Source organism: Gopherus evgoodei, chromosome 7 (assembly GCF_007399415.2).
Source record: "Gopherus evgoodei ecotype Sinaloan lineage chromosome 7, rGopEvg1_v1.p, whole genome shotgun sequence".
Classification (NCBI taxonomy): Eukaryota; Metazoa; Chordata; order Testudines; family Testudinidae; genus Gopherus; species Gopherus evgoodei.
In genome coordinates this window covers 75,920,079-75,938,783 of record NC_044328.1, presented here as the reverse complement: position 1 = coordinate 75,938,783, position 18,705 = coordinate 75,920,079, and the positions used below count along the sequence as shown (strand labels likewise).

Genomic DNA, 18,705 nt, shown 5'->3' with positions numbered 1-18,705 from the left:
AAAATTTTTCCAACATATAATACAACTGGTCAAAGTCTCAACCACTACTATAGAAACGTTTCCATGACAATATAATACTTCAGATACAAAGGTGACCTTACCGTCAAATTGATCTTCTCCCTCTGTCATTAATTCATCATCAGAGCAAATGCTCAGAACATTCACCAACATTTCTGTTACTGTGTTGAAAAGAATGATAATGAATTAACTGACTATACACTGCTACATATATTAATTCATATGTGAGGTGTAACAAATTGTCTGCACTTATGTATGTATGGCTGACAGAATTTCACCCCCTAATATGTATTTTTTCAGCTGCTCAGCAATCTACTCTCCCAGACACTTTTCATAATGTGTATATTCATGGGATGAAACACAAAATATGATCCTAAAGTAACAGCACTGTCCAAAGACAGAGTGCTGGAATAGCATCACAGATTTCCCTCTTTTCCCACACCCATGGTCCAGAATTAGGTCTTTTTAGAAAGGATCTCCTTTCAAAAGTAATGATATTTCTACATTCAAGCAGTCTTGAATCTGATGAAAAACCAATAAACTCTAAGCTGCATTTGTACAAAAGCTGATCAATTCAGACTAAATTTTGAACAGTTAGCTAGTGTCATTAAAAAAAAAAAAAGTGGCTCTAAATGCAGCCTTTGGAGGATGAGATTTCCAGTCTCCCCGATTAACCATAACATGGTGCAACAGGGAAGGAATGAGAGAGAAAACCAGTGGGTGAAATGGAACCCAACATTTAAAAATATTATTTACATTTGTGACATGGATAAATGCCAACATAATATTTATATCAACTAAAAAATAAACAAACACTACATGCAAAAACGCCTTGCCCTATTAAAAAGCATGATGGCCCACCCCACACCTTTCATGTGCTCAAAAAGAGTGTCCTTAATGCAAAAAGCTGTGAATCTGCTCCAATTAGGTTACTCTTTTAGGAAGGTACCTTGTAATTCCATACAAGTGTATAGATGACAAGAAAAAACTGTGAATCTTTCAAAGTATTTAGTGAAGGCACACAGAGGAGAAAAAAAGTTTAAGCCAGATTTTCCAATAATCTTTAAAGTAAATGGGGAACATTTCACATGAATTTGGAATACCCTATATATTAATAAAATGACAAATCATCTTAGGGATCTCTCTAGCACTTATTACTGTACTATCGTATGGGGCCAAGCTAAATCAAACAATTTCACGATGCTTTGCTGACTACTTAGCAAACAAAGGCTACGTCTACACTGTACAATGCTAGAAGCAGTGCGTACATTCAGCAGCAAAAATCAGGCTGCACCCACACTGCAGTGTATAGCTACACGTTAGTGAAAGGTGCCTTCCTTCTGCCCTAGCAACAGGGAAACGCTTAGCAGCGGGGAGTTGCTGGAGCCTTTCCCCACTGCCTCCCCTCTACCAGAGCCTTTCCCCTCTGCTGGAATATTTCTCTGTAGCAGGGAAAATCTCTGGCAGCTCTTTGCTCCTGGAGTTTTAGAGGGTACAAAGTAGCGCCTCTCTGTCTTTTTGGCTGTAGGGGCCAAAGAAGTTGGTGACTGCCAAAGGGTGCAGGACATGTCAGCTATCCTTTTGATCAATGGTAGGGCAACTGGAGATGGGCTCGAGTGAGCCAGGATGTCCACTATTGTGTCTACATCCACCTCGACCTCCTTCACCTGGATCAATAGGCTTTGTGCAGCCCTTTTAAGTAGCTGTAGAAGCACTCAGTTGTCCTCTAGGGCCGGTGCCGCTGAAGTTCCCACGAGCGCCTCGTTGGGCGAGGAAGAGGAGATCGCTTGCAGAGGACAGCCCTCACTACCATCGGCCTCTGCAGGGGTCTGCGGCACACGGTATTCAGGTAGCGTAGTTGGTGCGGATGTAAGATGCGGCACCACGACTGGTACCAGGGTCGACACTGAACGATGAGGTGTGCTGAGCGGCGCCTGTGGCATTGAAGACATGGCCCCCATCGGTGCCGGTGTCTGACTAGGCGGTGCAGGAGTCTGTTGTGGCACACTCCTGTCAGACGGAGGTGTCGGTGGTGGAGGCATCTGCGTTGGAGCCACTGACATTGAAGAAACCGATGCAGACCTGGAGCGCGGACCATGCACCTATCCCAGAGTCTGATGGTAAGCCCAGGGAGTCCATAACGGCCACTGGGAGGGTGGCTGCGACGGCAGCAGATAAGGTTGTTGGCTTGTCTGCAAAGCCGATCTCCTGCTCCTTGATCTACTGGAGTGATGGGATTCCACCTCTGTCTCCGAGGTCTCTGAATATGAAGACTGAGGAGAGGAAGTACCCACTGTCACTGGTGAGTGGTGCCATGAGGCCGGGGAACGCTCCCTTTGCACCGGTACCGCCGGAGCGGGGCAGGGCGGGGCCTGTGGCATCATCATGACCGGCTTGCCCCTTGATTGGATCGAGGGTCAGGCCGTCCTGGCAGCTCTTCCCTCCGGAGCGGGGAAGTGGGTGCCAGGAGGCTTAATAAGTCTAAGGCTGGCTCAAACGCCTCTGGTGTAGAAGGGAGGTGCACATCCTTGCTGAGGTCTGGGGACCTAGACCAGTCTGGACTCGATTGCTCCCGCACGGGGGCAGGAGCCAACGGGACTGTTGGAGGGTGTGGTTGTGGCACGGCTTGTCCCACACTTGTGGATGCTGCCGGCCTTTTAAGGTCTTGGTGGGGGGATTGGCCTCTCACCTGCCTCTTCTTTTTCGCGGGCATCGGAGATGGTGATTGGTGCTGCATGGAGGCTGGTTTTCTACGTCCTGATTCTCTCCAGTGCTGGGACTTAAGAGTTCTCAGACTGAGCCTCCTCTCTTGCTAACGGTGCCAGAGCACTGCGCACCATGGAAGAGGCACTGGGTGCCGGGTGCGGCTGCAAGGCCTCTTTCATCAGGAGCACTCTAAGTCTTTGCTCTCTGTCCTTAAGAGTCCTGGGATGGACTTGCAGATAGTGCAGCGGTCTCCTTGGTGACCTTCTCCGAGGCACCTCAAGCAGGAAGAGTGCAGGACATCCTTTAGCATAAACTTCCTGCAGTCTGTGCAGAGTTTAAACCCTGGGGACCTGGGCATGCCCCAGGACAGGACGATGATCACGTTGGGGGCAAGCTCCCCAACAACTATTAACTATCTACAACTAACACTAATGAACTTACGCAAAAACTATCAACTTTCAATAGGGACACTACTAGGCTTGCTGCAAGAGCGAGCAAAGTTACAGCTAGCCGTCACCTGCAGTAAGAAGGAACTGAGGGGCTGTAATTACAATTATAAAATTATAAATTGTAAAATAAAGGAGGTCAGCGGGCCCCTATATAGGGCACCATGGAGGCGCCACTCCAGGGGGTGCCAGGGCTGACTCTATGAACGCTGCTACGGGAAAATCTTCCAGCTGTCGTGCATGCGGCGCGCACACACCTGCTTGGAATGGACATGAACAATCACTCGAAGAAGAATACAGCATTATTTACTGTTATTTGCGAAGTGCCTACAATGTATTGGCACTGTGTAACATAAGATATATTATACTCTCATACAACAGAAGTCCTTGAAATGACAAGGCCTCATAGTCCATAACTTCCATATTCTGTTCTTGTGAGACAACAGACGTGAACTCCTCTGACAGATTTTAAAAGTAAATTTAAACAACATTACACTTAATAAATATGCAAAATCCTCAGCTAATAATTTAAGGCAAGAGTCAGAGTTAAAAACTGATAAAGAAAGTTTGATTTTCTGCATCAAGGTTTCCCATTATTACATTTTTAAAATATTCAGAGAGCCCAATGTTTACACATTTTATAAAAAGACATTGCCTCACCCAAAAATCCTCTACAATTCAACACAAAGATGTGCTACCACTCCTCATGTAATTTTTTTAAAGTTATCATAAACCTCATTAAATTCTCATACCCTTCTCTGTATATCCTTACACATCAATGATGAGGTATGCATAAGTGAGTGCATGTATGGGGAGAGAGACATTTTCTATGCATTATTTAGAAGCACACGAACACTTTGAAATATCCGGATTGGGGAGAGTTTAGCTTTTTTTTAAAAATGCCATTGGTTACATTAAAACAGATGGACAAGCAGCAGGGCTCAAGTATTGCACAACTATTACAGGATCCTTCTCTACAAAGCTGTAACCCAGAATTTGACATTCCTGCATGTTACTCCCGAATGTGACAGTACTGGAGCTGTCAGCTATTTTGTGTGGTCAGTCACAGCTAGCTGAAAATCAAACATCACGTAGCTAAGAATAATTTTAGGCCCAGGAGCAAGGCCAGGCAGCTCCATGTCTGCAGTTCTGGTAATCAAAATAGAAGGAATGTCAGGACAGCCAACCTTGGTTTTAGGTGCCTGAGACAAATTTTATTGTTGTTATGACTAGAAATGCTTTGATAAGAAATGAGTAGTTTGCTGAAACTAGGAGAATTGGTTATCCATCAGGGCTTACTACGGTGATCCATTAGGAGTCACTATGAGTTATGTGCTTTTTTTAAGTTAGCTATAAAAGATAAGGCAAAAGAATTCATTTGGAAGTAGTCTGAGGACACCAAAACTCCTCAGCAGCTGGAGGGAAGGCGGGCCCTCAGAAGCCTGTTGATTCCTCAAAACCACCTCAGATTTTGATGAATATAAAAGTTTAGTATGCTCTGAACGAACTGCTATAGCGTGTGTGTGTGCGCATGCGCTTGAGACCTAATAAAGAGTAGTTATAGATAAAAGTATTTGTTTGTATCAAACATTTATCAGATGGAGGAGCTGTGTCCCCACTGATTTATTCCTGACACTGCCTGGACAGAAACAGTTAAGTTCTCACTCCTCTGGGTTTTGAAAACCCTGGGTAACAAAGCCTGTGAGTAAGAACCCCAGAAGTGATCCTGTTCTGGGTCTCCTGACTGAAGAACGGACAGCCCCAAAAGCAAAATCAGCCAGCCAAAACCAAGTATATGGCTTTTCAAATGTAATATTTAAAAAGATTTTAAATTAAAAATGCTGCTTTAAACAGTGTTTTTTCTATATCAAGAATTCAGAATGATCAGTCAACAGTACAATGGAGATAATTTATATTTTGGAATTTTCTCAACTTTAATTATGGTCCGAAATGAAACTCAATTTTACAAGTACATAAAATTTATCTACCTGAATAGAAAGGCAATGGACCATACTGCCTTTGTTTTTTCACAAACACTATGATAATTTAAAATGGATTTTGCCGTAAATGTCTTCCAACTGGCAAAGCCAGATTTAACCTTTGGTTAAAATGTCAAAGTTTGTGCATTTCTGAAAGCCAACAGAAAGAAAATACAAGGGCCTTTACTAACTTGCACTGTGGTTGCAGCAGTAAGCATATGCTGGCTGAACAAAAAAATTCTCGCTTAACAGCAAGCTTCTCTAATTACCAGCCCAAGTAAGCAAAATCAAGTAATATCCCAAATAAACACTGAAAAGTTAAAAATAATCTACATCTTCATGAGCAGCTGTCACCACTTACGTGTCCTACAAACTGTATAAATAAGAATTATACATTTATTGTACTTAATAATCAATTGTCCAAAAGATCACTATATAAACTAATGAGTCTTGACATTTAGATTTCATCACGTAATTACATATGAACAGAAAACTCTTTCCAACACTTATTCTTTCTTTTATTTGAAATCCATAAAGTAATTTGCTACATACACTGAGCATATTTTAAAACAAGCCTAAACTATCTGACTGTAATTTCTCTCAGAAGGTAATATTAACCCAAATCTAGAGTCCTGCGTTTATGCAATTGGTCTCAAGAGTACTTTTCAGATACGTTTGAAGAGCTTTCTACAATCCTTTCACCAAGATACTATAGCATTGTGGAAGTAGAGCAAGAATTGACAGGGATTTGAAGGGGATTTCAATGCATGACAGTCTCTGTTAGCAAGAGTCAGGCTAACCCTAATAACGCGAGATTTGTAGAAGCAAGGATTGTGTGAGGCGAATGGGAAAGAACTGCGTGAGAAGTTCTTGTGACCTTGTGTTAAATATGGAATGTAGACTATAGTCTAAATAGAAGTGAGAAAAATAAGATAAAGATGACCTATGTATAAACAAAATGCAGCTGTTGCTTATTATTGTATGTAATAAAAAGTATAAATGCTTGCTGTAATTGTTTACCTGTAGAGATACCTACCTAGGAGGGGGAAACCCTGTGTCCTAGCGCACTCTCTCCCACTATGCAATTGCTTGAGAAATAAAGTATCTGACTTTGCTGCACCCAACCAAAAAGTGAGAACTGAGTTTTTCTCCGACAGCATATATTGGTAGGATTTTAAATAGGACAACCTAATGTTCAACCATGACTGCTTTGCTTTTTACTTAAACCTACCTGGAGCCCAATTGTCCTAAATTTAAAATTACCATCTCTGGAGGGAGGGAGGTAGAATGGGGATATCTATTAAATTGTATTTTAGGAGAACAATTATATATAAATTGCCCTTCATCAAAGGTAAATCTTCTGGGCATTGTAGAATGTTAAAAGAACATCCATCAGAATTAGACAATATTTAAGAATGCTACATCATTAAGATTAGGAAAGTGTAACAAATTATTCTGTAGAGTGGAAACAGTTTTATTGAAACTGTGTGTTGATTCAGAGAGATACTTTAGAAGGAAGGGGATTTTCATTAGACTATGCAGACAAATGCCATCATCTCTTCTAAACCTCTCCATTCCCTCCTCTGCTCCATCAGACAAAAATCAAGCTACCTCATCCAAAAGCAGGGGGAACAGAGAACCCACAGCTGTAGACTACCTCATGTCCCAGATCACCATCCTTTATGGACATGTTACAGCACTTTCACATGGGGAGTTACAAAACCTTGCAAAAGATCTTTTGGGGCAAGTGTTCACAAGTCTGTACCCTACTGAGACAACCAAAGGAGTAGGTGGCAATGATTAACATAGTTCCTTAAGAGAAATCATACACTTAATTTCTCTCATGTAAATATAAACCTGCAACACCCACACAAAACACAAAGACTTTATGCAGTTTGCTTGTACAGCATAGTTTCTACCTTTTTCTCCAACAAATGGCAATGACCACGTAAAGACATCCATAAAATTTGGTAACCAATAAGGATGCGGAGAACAATTGAACTGTCGAATATTCATCACATTATTTTCATATTTTAACACAGCAGCTGCAAAACAACATTTAGAAATTAAGGCAAGAATTTTTATCCTTAACACTAAGTATAATAAAAACAAAATCATCAGGGAGATTCAATTATCTTTTCCCACATTTACAGTTATATTACACCTTATGTAAAAATACATGCAAGAGACACTCTATGATCCTTTACTCATGATTACAGTGGAACATATTTCGAACAGAGAGCTTTGTTATATGAGAAATCACTTTATGTTGCAATTTAAAAGAGGTACGTTTTAAGGAGAATACAACATTGCACTGACACTTAACTTAACAATGGACACAGAGAGGAAAAACTACTAAAAGTGCCATTGCAGGTATTGTCACAAACATCCAACTCAAAACAACAGTATAACTGGCTCCAGATTTTTTATTATCCCACATTTTAATCAACAGACTACTGGCTACACATTCACAATCAAATTTCAGTTTCTTTTCATCACCTTCAAAGCTTTGCCTACAGGGCCGGCTTTAGGCCGATTCAGCCGATTCTCCGGAATCAGGCCCCGCGCCCCTAGGAGGGCCCTGCAACATCCCGATGGAGCTGCCGCCGAAGTCCTGCCACTGTCTTCAGCAGCAGCTCAATTGCTACCGCGGAGGAGGGTCCCTCCACTGAAATGCCGCCAAAGGCATCAGCAGCCAATTGAGCTGCCACCAAAGTCCCGGCACTGTCATAGTCGGCAGCTCAATCGTTGCTGCTGTCTTCAGCGGCGGCACCTTCCTCCGCAGTAGTGACAGAGCTGCCGCTGCAGACAGCAGTGGGACTTCGGTGGCAGCTTCTTCCAATCGGGCCCCGCGATGCCTAAAGCCAACCCTGTTTGCCTAACTCTGTCCCCTCATTACTTACAATGCCTTGTCAAGTCTCAGGCTGCTCTCCACCTGCCTCCAACTTTGTCCCGCTGTTTTAGCTTCTCCCACAATAATTTCCATGCCTCCTTCCACACAGCCCCCTATATATGGTACTACATCCCACAGCTCATCTGCATGGTCTCTTCCCTGTCCACATTTAAAAGCTTACTTCTGTGGCTTGCCGCAAATTGAGCTGACTTGTATAAAAATTGCCTACTACTGTTCCTCGGCCCCTAACCTCTATTTCTCAGCTTGTATTTACATTGTGAACTGCTCAGAGCACAGAGCATCCCAGCCTGTTTAGAAATCACTCAATGAGCGTAAGAGTCTGTATGAGAGGGTTACTCACTTTATACAGTAAATGAAGTTCTTCAAGATGTGTTCTCCTGTGGGTGCTCCATTTCAGGTATCAGAGATTTACAGCAGCAGTGTCCGTGCAGGTCATACATGCGCAGTAGATGTCTCATAGTGCTGCTGGTGCTTTATCTAGTGTGCGCACAGCCCAATCCCTCCAGTTCCTTCTCTACTGTAAAATCCTTACTGCCAACTCCAAAGTAGAGGGGAAGAGGATGGGTAGTGGAGCACGCACAGGGGAACATATCTTGAAGAACCTCAGTTACTGCACAAAGTGTGTACCCTTCTCTTCTTTGAGTGATGTTCCTGTGGGTGCTCCACTTCAGGTGACTGTAGAGCAGTGCCCCTCAGAGGTTAGGAGGGACTTTGGGTTCGCTTGTATTGTAGAGGCGAGTACAGTTAGACCATTTATGGCATCAGGCCTTGAATGATTGCATAATGATCGGTAAATGTATGGGCAGAGGCCCAGGTAGCTGCTCTATATATGTCTATTATAGGCACATTGTTTAGAAATGCTATTGAGGTCGATATAGAGTGTGTGGAATGGGATCTGATGTCCTTTGGAGGTTCTGTATTGTGTGTTTGGGTAACACTGTTGAATACAGGTGGAGATCCATTTAGATAGTGTCTAAGGCCTTGGCTACACTGGCACTTTACAGCGCTGCAACTTTCGCGCTCAGGGGTGTGAAAAAACACCCCCCTGTGCGCTGCAAGATACAGCGCTGTAAAGCCTCAGTGTAATCAGTGCCGCAGTACTGGGAGCGCGGCTCCCAGCACTGCAAGCTACACCCATAGAGGATGTGGTTTATGTGCAGCACTGGGAGAGCTCTCTCCCAGCGCTCGTGCTCCGACCACACACACACTTCAAAGCGCTGCCGCAGCAGCGCTTTGAAATTTCAAGTGTAGCCATACCCTAAGTGGATATAACACTTATTTTTGAATGTTCGGTCATGGACACAAAGTCTAGGGGACTTTCGGAAAGGCTTTGTTCTATCTAACTAGAATGCTAAGGTGTGTCTAACATCTAATATATGCACAATGGTTTCGTTTGGATTCCTGTGTGGTTTATGGTAAACCATGGGAAGGTGAATTGGTTGGTTTATATGAAAGGGTGATGATATTTTTGGTAGGAACTTTGGGTGGGGTCATAACGTGATCTTGTCCTTGAAGAATATTGTGTAGGGAGGATCGGCCAAAAGGGCCCCATCTCACTTACTCATCTGGCATAAGTGATAGCAACCAAAATATGCCACTTTCATGGACAGATGCTGTAAGGAACAGGTGGCTAAAGGTTCAAATGGTGGCCTGGTGATGCACTTCAATACCAAGTTTAGATCCAATGCTGGAGTGGGTTGGTGAATCTCTGGGTAAATGTTCTGTAGACCAGTGAGAAAGCATTTAATAATTGGTTGAATGCTGTAATGGCCATGAGATGCACTTTGACCGAGTTTGTTGCAAGACCCAAGCGTTTCAACTCCAACATGTAGTCCAGCACTAGCAGTAGTGGTGCTGTAGTGGCAGTCAACTGTTTTTCTTGACATCATGAGGAGAATCTTTTCAATTTTTAAGGGTAAGTTTTACGGCATAGTTGATCTCCCGCTGTTTAGTAATATGTGTTTGACCTGTTTCAAACAAGCTAACTCACCATAATGGAACCATGCTTTCAGGTGGAGTTTCGCCAGATTTGAGTGAACAGTGAAACTGTTGTTCTGTGACAGAAGGTCTATCCGAAGAAGGAGCACTCATGGGGCGATATCACCATGTGCATTGGGTAAGGATAAGAACATGGCCTGTCTGGCCCATGTCAGGACTATCCGGGTGACTGTAGCCTTTTGTATTCGTATCTTGTGTATTACTTGTGTGATCAAAGGGATCGGTGGGAATACATACATGAGTGTTGCATCCCATGGGATGAGGAAGGCATCGCCCAGTGATCGGGATCCCATTTCTGCTCTCGAGCAAAATAATGGGCATTTGTGGTTTGTTGGGGATGCAAACAAGTTGATGGGGGGAATCACTGGAAAACAGATTGCAGGACTACATTGTTCATTTTCCATTTGTGCTCCCATGAGAAATGTCTGCTTAATGTGTCTGTTGTCGAACTCTGAAAGGTAGGAGGTTCAGATGTTTATTTGTGGTGAATGCACCAGTTCCCACAGTTTCATGGCTTCGGCACTTAGTGAGTGTGATCGGGCTCTTCCTTGGCAATTGATGCAAAACATGCAAGCAATGTTGTCAGTCATTATGCAAATTGATTTGTTCTTTATCAGTGACAGGAAATGTCTGCAGGTATTGTGTACCACGCATAGCTCGAGTAGACTGATGTGTAAGCAGGTCTTCTCGGCAGACCATTTGCCTTGAACTGTGTGTTGGTTCATGTGGGAGACCCAGCCTATCAGTGATGTATCTGTGATAATTATCATTGGGGGAGGGTCCTACTGAAAGGGGATGCCCACGCATACAGTTTCTAGTCTTGTCCACCAGTGTGGAGAATCCAAGACTTTTGGCGGTACTGTTGGTCGTTTATGCAGGCTGTGCTTGCTGGGTATGTATATTGAGTTCAATCAGCTCTATAGGTAGCGCATATACAGTCTTGAGTGTCCTACCACAAATGTTATGGCTGCTATGTGACCTAATATTTGCAGTCCCATATGTGCGAGTTTTGGGGGGGCTGCTGCTGATTATCGATATAAGGTTGGTCATTGTTGTGAATCTCCTAAGAGGCAACGATGCTTTGGCCTCTATGGCGTCGAGGTGTGCCTCCAATGAATTCCAGTTGTTGTACAAGAATGAGGGTTGATTTGTGTTCATTTATCTGCAACCCTAGATTCCTGAAGAGTGGAGCTGTCTTCTGGATGATTTATATTGCTTATTGTTGGAGTCGAGCTCTTGAGGAGACAATTATCTAAGTATAGGAAAATCATTTTCCCTCATTTGTGTAAATGTGCTGCTACTACCACAAGGGTTTTCAAAAAAACACATCTCTTTGTGTGGTGGAGAGGTTGAACGGTAGTGCTCTGTATTGGAAGTGATAGTTTTCCACTGTGAATTGCAGGAATCTTCTGTGAATGGGTTGTATGGCAATATGAAAATAATCATCTTGAAGGTCAAGGGCTGAAGAAAACCTGTCCCCCTTTTGCTGCACTGGTAGTATTGTGCCCAATGTGATCATCTTGAATTTTTGGGTTCGTACAAACTTGTTGAGTTTTGCGAGGTCTAAGATGGACCTCCATCACCTGTTCTTCTGAGTCAAGAAAGTAATGGGAGTAAAATTCCTTCCTCTGTGTTGTGAGGGACCTGTTCTATGGCACCCAACTGTAGAAGATTATCTATTTCTTGTCATAGCAGGTGCTCCTGAGAAGAGTCCCTGAAGAGGGCAGGAAGTAAAAGGGAATGGTATATAGCAGTTGGAGCTGATAATTTTTGTGATTGTTTGACTAGCATGGGTGGTGCCATTTTGGATTTTCCCATTGGTGCTGACTGCACCATTGGTGCAGGAAGTGGAGGCACGGTTCCTGGGAAGAGTCTCAGCACAGTGTCCCTCGCCAGTGAGGTCGGTGCCATGGAGGAGACATGTCTATTTTTATGCCTCAACTCTGTCTTCTTGCGGTGGGGCTTGGCAGAGGTCCCAATACGGGCAGTGCTAGAGGTACCCAGAACATCAAAGGTGTTCAGCATTGTGGTTGTTGGCATCGGAGTAGCGACCTGGCAGGAGACTGCCTTTTTTTCCTATGGTACTCTCTGCAGCGAAGTTGGTGTTCTCTTCCTCAATCTTTTAGAGGATGGCAAGTCCTCTTTTGCTGAAGTTGGGGTGCCTGGAAAGGAGGAGGTCTGTTCTTCTGTCTCCGTTTGGAGAGATTTCCCCATTAAGATCAGTTTCAAGCGGTGATCCCGGTTGCGCCTGACTCTCACTTTTAAATTATTATGGTGCTGCACTTTTGTGGGATGTGCGCCTCACCGAGACATTGGACACATAATGAGTGTCCATCAGAAACTGGCATCGCTTCATGACATAAGCAGCATCTTTTGAACCCTGGGGAGCCAGGCAGCATTCAACAGTTGAATGTTCCCTGCTGTGAAGAAACTATGGGGAAGGGGAAACCAGGAGAAAACCTTTTTCTTTTTTTTTTTAAAAAACTACTAGCTATCTAAGCAAAACTAATTATTATAAAAAACTTGCTGTCTATCTGAATTATACTATTTCTAATTTTTTTTGTGAAGAACTGTGAACACTGCCACAGAGCTCCGTCTCAGGTCGAGGACGGTTGGGAAAGAACTGGAGGGATCGGGTCGTGTGCACGCTAAATGAGATGCCAACAGCACTGCAAGACATCTACTGAGTAAGTGTGGACACTGCTACCATAAATCTCTGACTGATGGCTCCAGGACACACCAACACCTGAAGTGTAGCAGCCACAAAGACATTGCTCAAAGAAGAACCTTATGTTCAATATTTTTACAAAACTATAATGGATTTTATACGAAGTATGCATTATGAGGTATCATTTGAAAACTCAATTTGCTGATCATTATTGTCCTGGTAAAATGTGTGCGGCAACACTGTATATAAAGTTATAAACCTGCTATTCCATATATTCCAACATATTCCACGTTTAGAAATCTGGCACAAACTGGCTTCTCAAAAACAAAAGACAAACTGATGCCTCAGCCAGATGTCAAAAGAATCAAATGGACTATCACCTGGTTAAGTGGCCATTCTTTAGCAGGAAAAAGCATGAGAGTGAGAAATTTACAACTTGGCAAAGAAACAGTTGGAAGTTCCCATCCCACAGACTGTCTCCTGAATCCCAGCTGGAGATAATTCTCAAAGAGGAAGAAAAGATAAAAATGGGGAATAGATGCCCCAAATCATCTCTCCATTTCTATTCATGGCATCGACAACAGTTTAAGAATAAAATCAGCATCATTGGACTGGGGAAGGATCCTGGCTGAAAGATTCAACCAGTAAAACTGCTAGAACATACGATGAGAGAGAACTTTATGCTTTGAATTCACTTGGCTTGTTAAATTAGGTATCAGTTACATTTTACCTTTTATTTACTTGTAACCAGTTATGACTTTTATGCCTCATTATTTGCAGTCACTTAAAACCTCTCTTTCTGTAGTTAATGAACTTGTTTTATTGTTTTATCTAAACCAGTGTGTGTTTGGATTGAAGGGTTTGGGAAACTTCATTTGAGGTAACATTTGTGCAGATCATTTTCTATTAATGAAATGACGGACTTTATATGATCTTGTATTGTCCAGGAGGGGCTGAGCGTTACAAGACGCACCCCTCTGGGGGAAAATCTGGGACTGGGAGTTTGCTGGTGTTGCCCTGCTGCATAATTCATGGCTGGCTGGCTATAGCACTCATATAATATAGCTGCGAGTGATTTACATGCTGGAGGTTGGGTGTAGGCAAAGCAGGAGTGGTTGCTCTCATAGCAAAGCAGTATAAAAGGCACCCCAGGTTGGAGAATTGAGGGGATGGAGCTATCAGTCAGTGCAGATTGCACCCTGGGTAATGTCACAGAGGGTATTTCTAAAAATGAAAAGCACACTTTGTTTTATCATTTCTGGATGTCATCAATATGAGAGATCATCAGTTCATTTTACACATTCAAGTAATTATGCCCATATGTGTTTTACATATTGTATTAGTTTGACTTAAAAGGCTTGGATTTTTTTCACTCTACCAGTAACACCACACAAAACTGACTTTGCATGGTGATTTTCTATGGTGTTACTGTTAGACTTTTTTTTTTTTTTTGGAAAGAAGTTTTAATTTAATATAGCACTAAATTCTTACCTAGCACTAAATTCTTACCTTTATTATTGTAGACATCCAAGTAATTAGGTGCCGAAAAAATTGTTATTAATGATGGGAACCCTGTAGTTTGGCTTTTTCTGTACATTCTATAGCTGTAAAACAAACAGCTTAATTTGCATCAGAAAGTAATAAATGATTATTTTGTATTGTTGAATAATTTCTGTAAGGACATAAAACACTTACCCTGCATCTTGTGCTTCATGAGCTCTAATTATCGACAACAAATTATTATTTTGCAAAAATTCACAAACTGCTGGATAACTGTGAAATGAAAACTACTATGAGTAAAATATTTATTTTTTTAGTAAAGTGTAACTCTTAGTACTAAAATGTCAATTAAATCCTAGATTTCTTTTTACCTATAAAAATAAGAGCATCCTCTGACTGTATTATGACTGAAGTGTTCTTGTGATTTTTCATTTCCAAAATCTTCTGAGGGATCTGACCATAATAAGTCACACATTGGTCCAAATGCAGGAGGCTCTTTGAATCTATCTAGCTGTTTAAAAAACAAACACAAAGTTGATTTAAATATTATATTGGTCAGTTTTGCTTGTCACCTGTACAGTATACACATCATCCAATGCCAAAGCATTACAAAGTAAATGCTACCCACCACATGAGAGGGGTAAGCTCTATAGAAGCATGTTTCCTCTTCTCTATAAGGCAGATGCATGCCAAAAAAACAAGAGGAAGATTTGAACATACAATTGAGAACAATGAAGATAACTGTCAGAAGAGGTGAGGGATCCTCCAGACTGACGGATGTGTATGTTATGAGTACGTAAATTTAAAAAGAAGGAACAAAATTGTCCTTTTCTCAGGCACACTACATCTACCAATTTGAAGACACCACTGGGAATTAGTAAGCAGTAGCAGCACAGAAAGAGTGGAATAAAAGGGAATTAAGAAGAACTACCAGCCATGACCAGACAACCAAATACAGCATCTGAAGAAAAATATCCACATTGGACAGTTTAATAAAGGAAAGAAGAGATGACCACCTAGGGTCTCTGCAGATTTTTTTTTTTCATACAAAGCTTTATTGCTCTGCCATAACATTGCTGTGGACCTCATGGAATGGGCCGTGACCATTTTTGGAGAAGGCTTCTTACCTTTTCTTTAAGACGCTTCAGAGATGTCCTTTCTGACCCATTTGGAAACACTTAATTTAGTGGCTCTGTTACATTTCCAGTGACCACAGTGAAAAGTTACAGGACTAACTGTATTAGCTATCAGGAAGAGAAGCCTATTATCCCCTGTGAACCAGACACTAAAGGAGGATGGATGCACAACACAATGAAACAATGGTTATGTGTAAGACTAAGATTTAGTCATGGGCATTTTTAGTAAAAGTCATGGATAGCTCACAGGCAATAAACAAAAATTCACAGCCCTGTGAGTTGTCCATGACTTGTACTATATACTCCTGACTAAATCTTTGGTGTTCTGGGAGGTTCCAGGGAATGTAGCTGGCTGCTCTGGAAGACGGCCTCTGGGGCACCCGCTGGTGCTGGGGGGCCAGCCGAGGACAGCTGATGGGTGGAGACAGCCCCGCCAGCCCAGGACCATGGCAGCCGCAGCTGGTGGGAGGCAGCCCCATCGGCCCAGGACTGCAGCAGTTGCAGCTGGCGGGAGGCGGGACTGCAGCAGGCAGCCCTGGCCTGCGACTGGAGGGAGGGGCAGCCAGAGACTCCCTCCACTGCTGGCGGGGGGCAGCCGGGAACCGCTGCTTTGGAGGGGGGTTGCAGCTGGTCCCCGGGCCGCCTGAGCTGCTTGGGCAGCCCTGGAGTCAGTTGCAACTGCCAGCTGCAGAAGTCACTGAGGTCCTCGAAAGTCACGGAATCGCTGACTTCTGTGACAGATTTGCAGCCTTAGTTATGTATACACAAGTAGCCCCATAGTAGACAGCATAGAAAAGGACAAAGATGTGGCAGGTTCTCAGAGGCAGTGGGGCTAAGTGGATGGTACTTATCTCTGCTGTATTAGAGAGCTGGGTTCTAGTCTCACCTTGTGTAACATCTTAGAGGGGGTATGAGGAAGTGCTTAACAACAACAGTTGTAAAGAGTACAATATTGTAAACATCAATTAGCAAAAAAGTGAGTTTAGAACTCATTTTCTCCTAGTTCCGAGTCATTCGCACTTATCTCTGCTCCAGCGGTGGAAGGGCTTCTGCGCCATTTGGTGACAGGACAGACAAGCAGTTTCTCCAACAAGAATTTTATTTTTAAAAATAAATTGATGGGCTCTCTTTTTGAAAATCATCTCAAACTTCTAGAGACAGAACCTGCCTCACTTTCAGTATTTCCTAAGGTATCTGAATGAGTGTTGTCCATTATAGCTACCATCACCTTTGTACAACAAGACATAAGCTTTGGTACAGGCCATCATCCTTAAGTTTTTCTTTTGTCTGTGACCTCCAAAGTCCAGTTTTCCCAACAGGATCAACAAAATGTTATCAATTTATCCTAAGGTATCACACAACTCATAAGTGACAAAAAAGTAGACCTAGGAATTTTTTAGGAACCATGATTGACTTGGTTTTTCATTTTTCATGCACTTGGCTTGTCTCCAGTCACATGATTCTTCCTTCCCTCCCCTTTTAAAAGAAGACCTGCCAGCACGGAGTAAAGGAAGATCTCCTTTTAGGCCCTTTATTACTTGCAGATGACCTGGTAGAAGCAGTGATGGATTTTCCACCAGATAATGGCATCTTACTGGTTCCTCAGAAACTGATTTTTTTTTATTCCAAGTTGACTAGTTTGAAATTAGAAAGTTTAAGTCCAAGCATAAAATGCTTCTGACCTCAGACTTTATGATAATATTGCAAAAACTTGAAATAATCAATACCACTCTTGTGAAGGAGAAACCAAATGCTACAGTCAAGATATCAGATGAAAAAAAGGTCAGTTAACTGCAAACTGAAGAGAAATATTCAAAGAGAAAGCAATAGAAGATTAAAAATTTATGTATGATAGGATCACCACCACCTGACATCAACATTCCATGCGAGGTAAAACCATTGACAAACCAGTAGGGGTTATCAGACAGAAGGCTTGATACCGTTAACACTTGTATCAGTTATTTCATTTTAATGGAATACACTAAATATTTAATAGCACATAATTCTTTAAAAACATATTTTCATCCTCCTTACTTACTGATATAACTACAGCACTTTCCACATGAATAGGACCACTTCAAGAAGTTGGTAGGCAAACAAATACTTTACCAATTTTCCATCAGAGTAACTCAGATTGTTGTACTACTACATCATACTGTTGTACTACTACATCATACTTTAAAAGTCCAAGGGTGTTTTTGAGAAAAAAAAACACATATCCACACTATCAAGATAGCAACACACAAGTTTTCAAATTAAAATGACACTGACATTTCAAAAGAAGTCTCTTATGACAAGAAAACACAAACTACAGAGTGATTCATTTGTACATTCTTCACATGGTATAGCTATATTTAGCGAGAGCTATCTTACTTTAAAACTGAACTCTGCTTTTACCAAGTATTTCTGGTTCTCAATATGAATTTTGCTTTTCTGAATAAACTCAAGACAGTTAGATCAAAATGGTCAAGTGGATTTCTAAAATTTCTTTCATACATAAACCCATTATTAAAGTTTTGCCAAAAGCTAGAGGCAATATGTTAGATAATGACAGTAAACAAATGCCAAATGATATAACTTTATAAAAAAATTAAAAGTATTTAAAATATAATTCTACATCAAGATGTCAAACTAACACAACAAACTTGTTTTCTTCGATATAAATAATAGCTAACGAGAACCAAAAGACTTTTCATCTTTAAGTTTAGAGAGATAAATTAAACTTGATCTTTAATACAGCAATTGATTTTTAAGGCAACTCTTAGCTTTTAGGTGCTCAATCATGCAAAGTGCTAAGAATTCTAGCCCTTCTCCAGTAAAGAACTTAAAGCGTGTGCATAAATTAAAGACAAAACTCTAAATTTCTTGGTGCTATTACATTACTCTAGAAACTAAGTTGTTTAACTGCAATTATGTCTGTGTTTGATATAATAAAATCCATGATTACTCATAGAATCATAGAAGATTAGGGTTGGAAGAGACCTCAAGAGGTCATCTAGTCCAACCCCCTGCTCAAAACAGGACCAACCCCAACTAAATTATCCCAGCCAGGGCTTTGTCAAACTGGGCCTTAAAAATCTTTAAGGATGGAGATTCCACCACCTCCCTAAGTAACCCATTCCAGTGCTTCACCTCCTCCCCCAGTGAAACAGTTTTTCCTAATATACAGTTTAGACCTACTTCAGTGTAACTTGAGACCATTGCTTCTTATTCTGTCATCTGCCACCGAGAACAGCCTAGCTCCATCCTCTTTGGAACCCCGTTTCAGGTAGCTGAAGGCTCCTATCAAATCTCCCCTCATTCTTCTCTTCTGAAGACTATACAAGCCCAGTTCCCTCAG

The 18,705-nt window shown here is 41.9% G+C and overlaps 1 protein-coding gene across 14 annotated transcripts in view; it reads right to left on the bottom strand.

Annotated features, from left to right (window-relative positions):
• The window catches only part of PPP3CB (protein phosphatase 3 catalytic subunit beta), a 107,639-nt gene that overhangs the window by 48,763 nt on the left and 40,171 nt on the right, over nt 1–18,705 (bottom strand). For all 14 annotated transcript variants that reach the window (XR_004001254.1, XR_004001253.1, XR_004001258.1 and 11 more), the window contains exons 6-10: nt 14,601–14,740; nt 14,425–14,502; nt 14,239–14,333; nt 7,069–7,194; nt 102–179 (exon numbers count right to left, since the gene is read on the bottom strand). Coding sequence is in view for 5 of the 14 variants with exons in the window: in XM_030569470.1 (XP_030425330.1) it covers nt 102–179; nt 7,069–7,194; nt 14,239–14,333; nt 14,425–14,502; nt 14,601–14,740 (517 nt within the window). In the remaining 9 variants the exon portion in view is untranslated. The remainder of the gene's footprint in view (nt 1–101; nt 180–7,068; nt 7,195–14,238; nt 14,334–14,424; nt 14,503–14,600; nt 14,741–18,705) is intronic.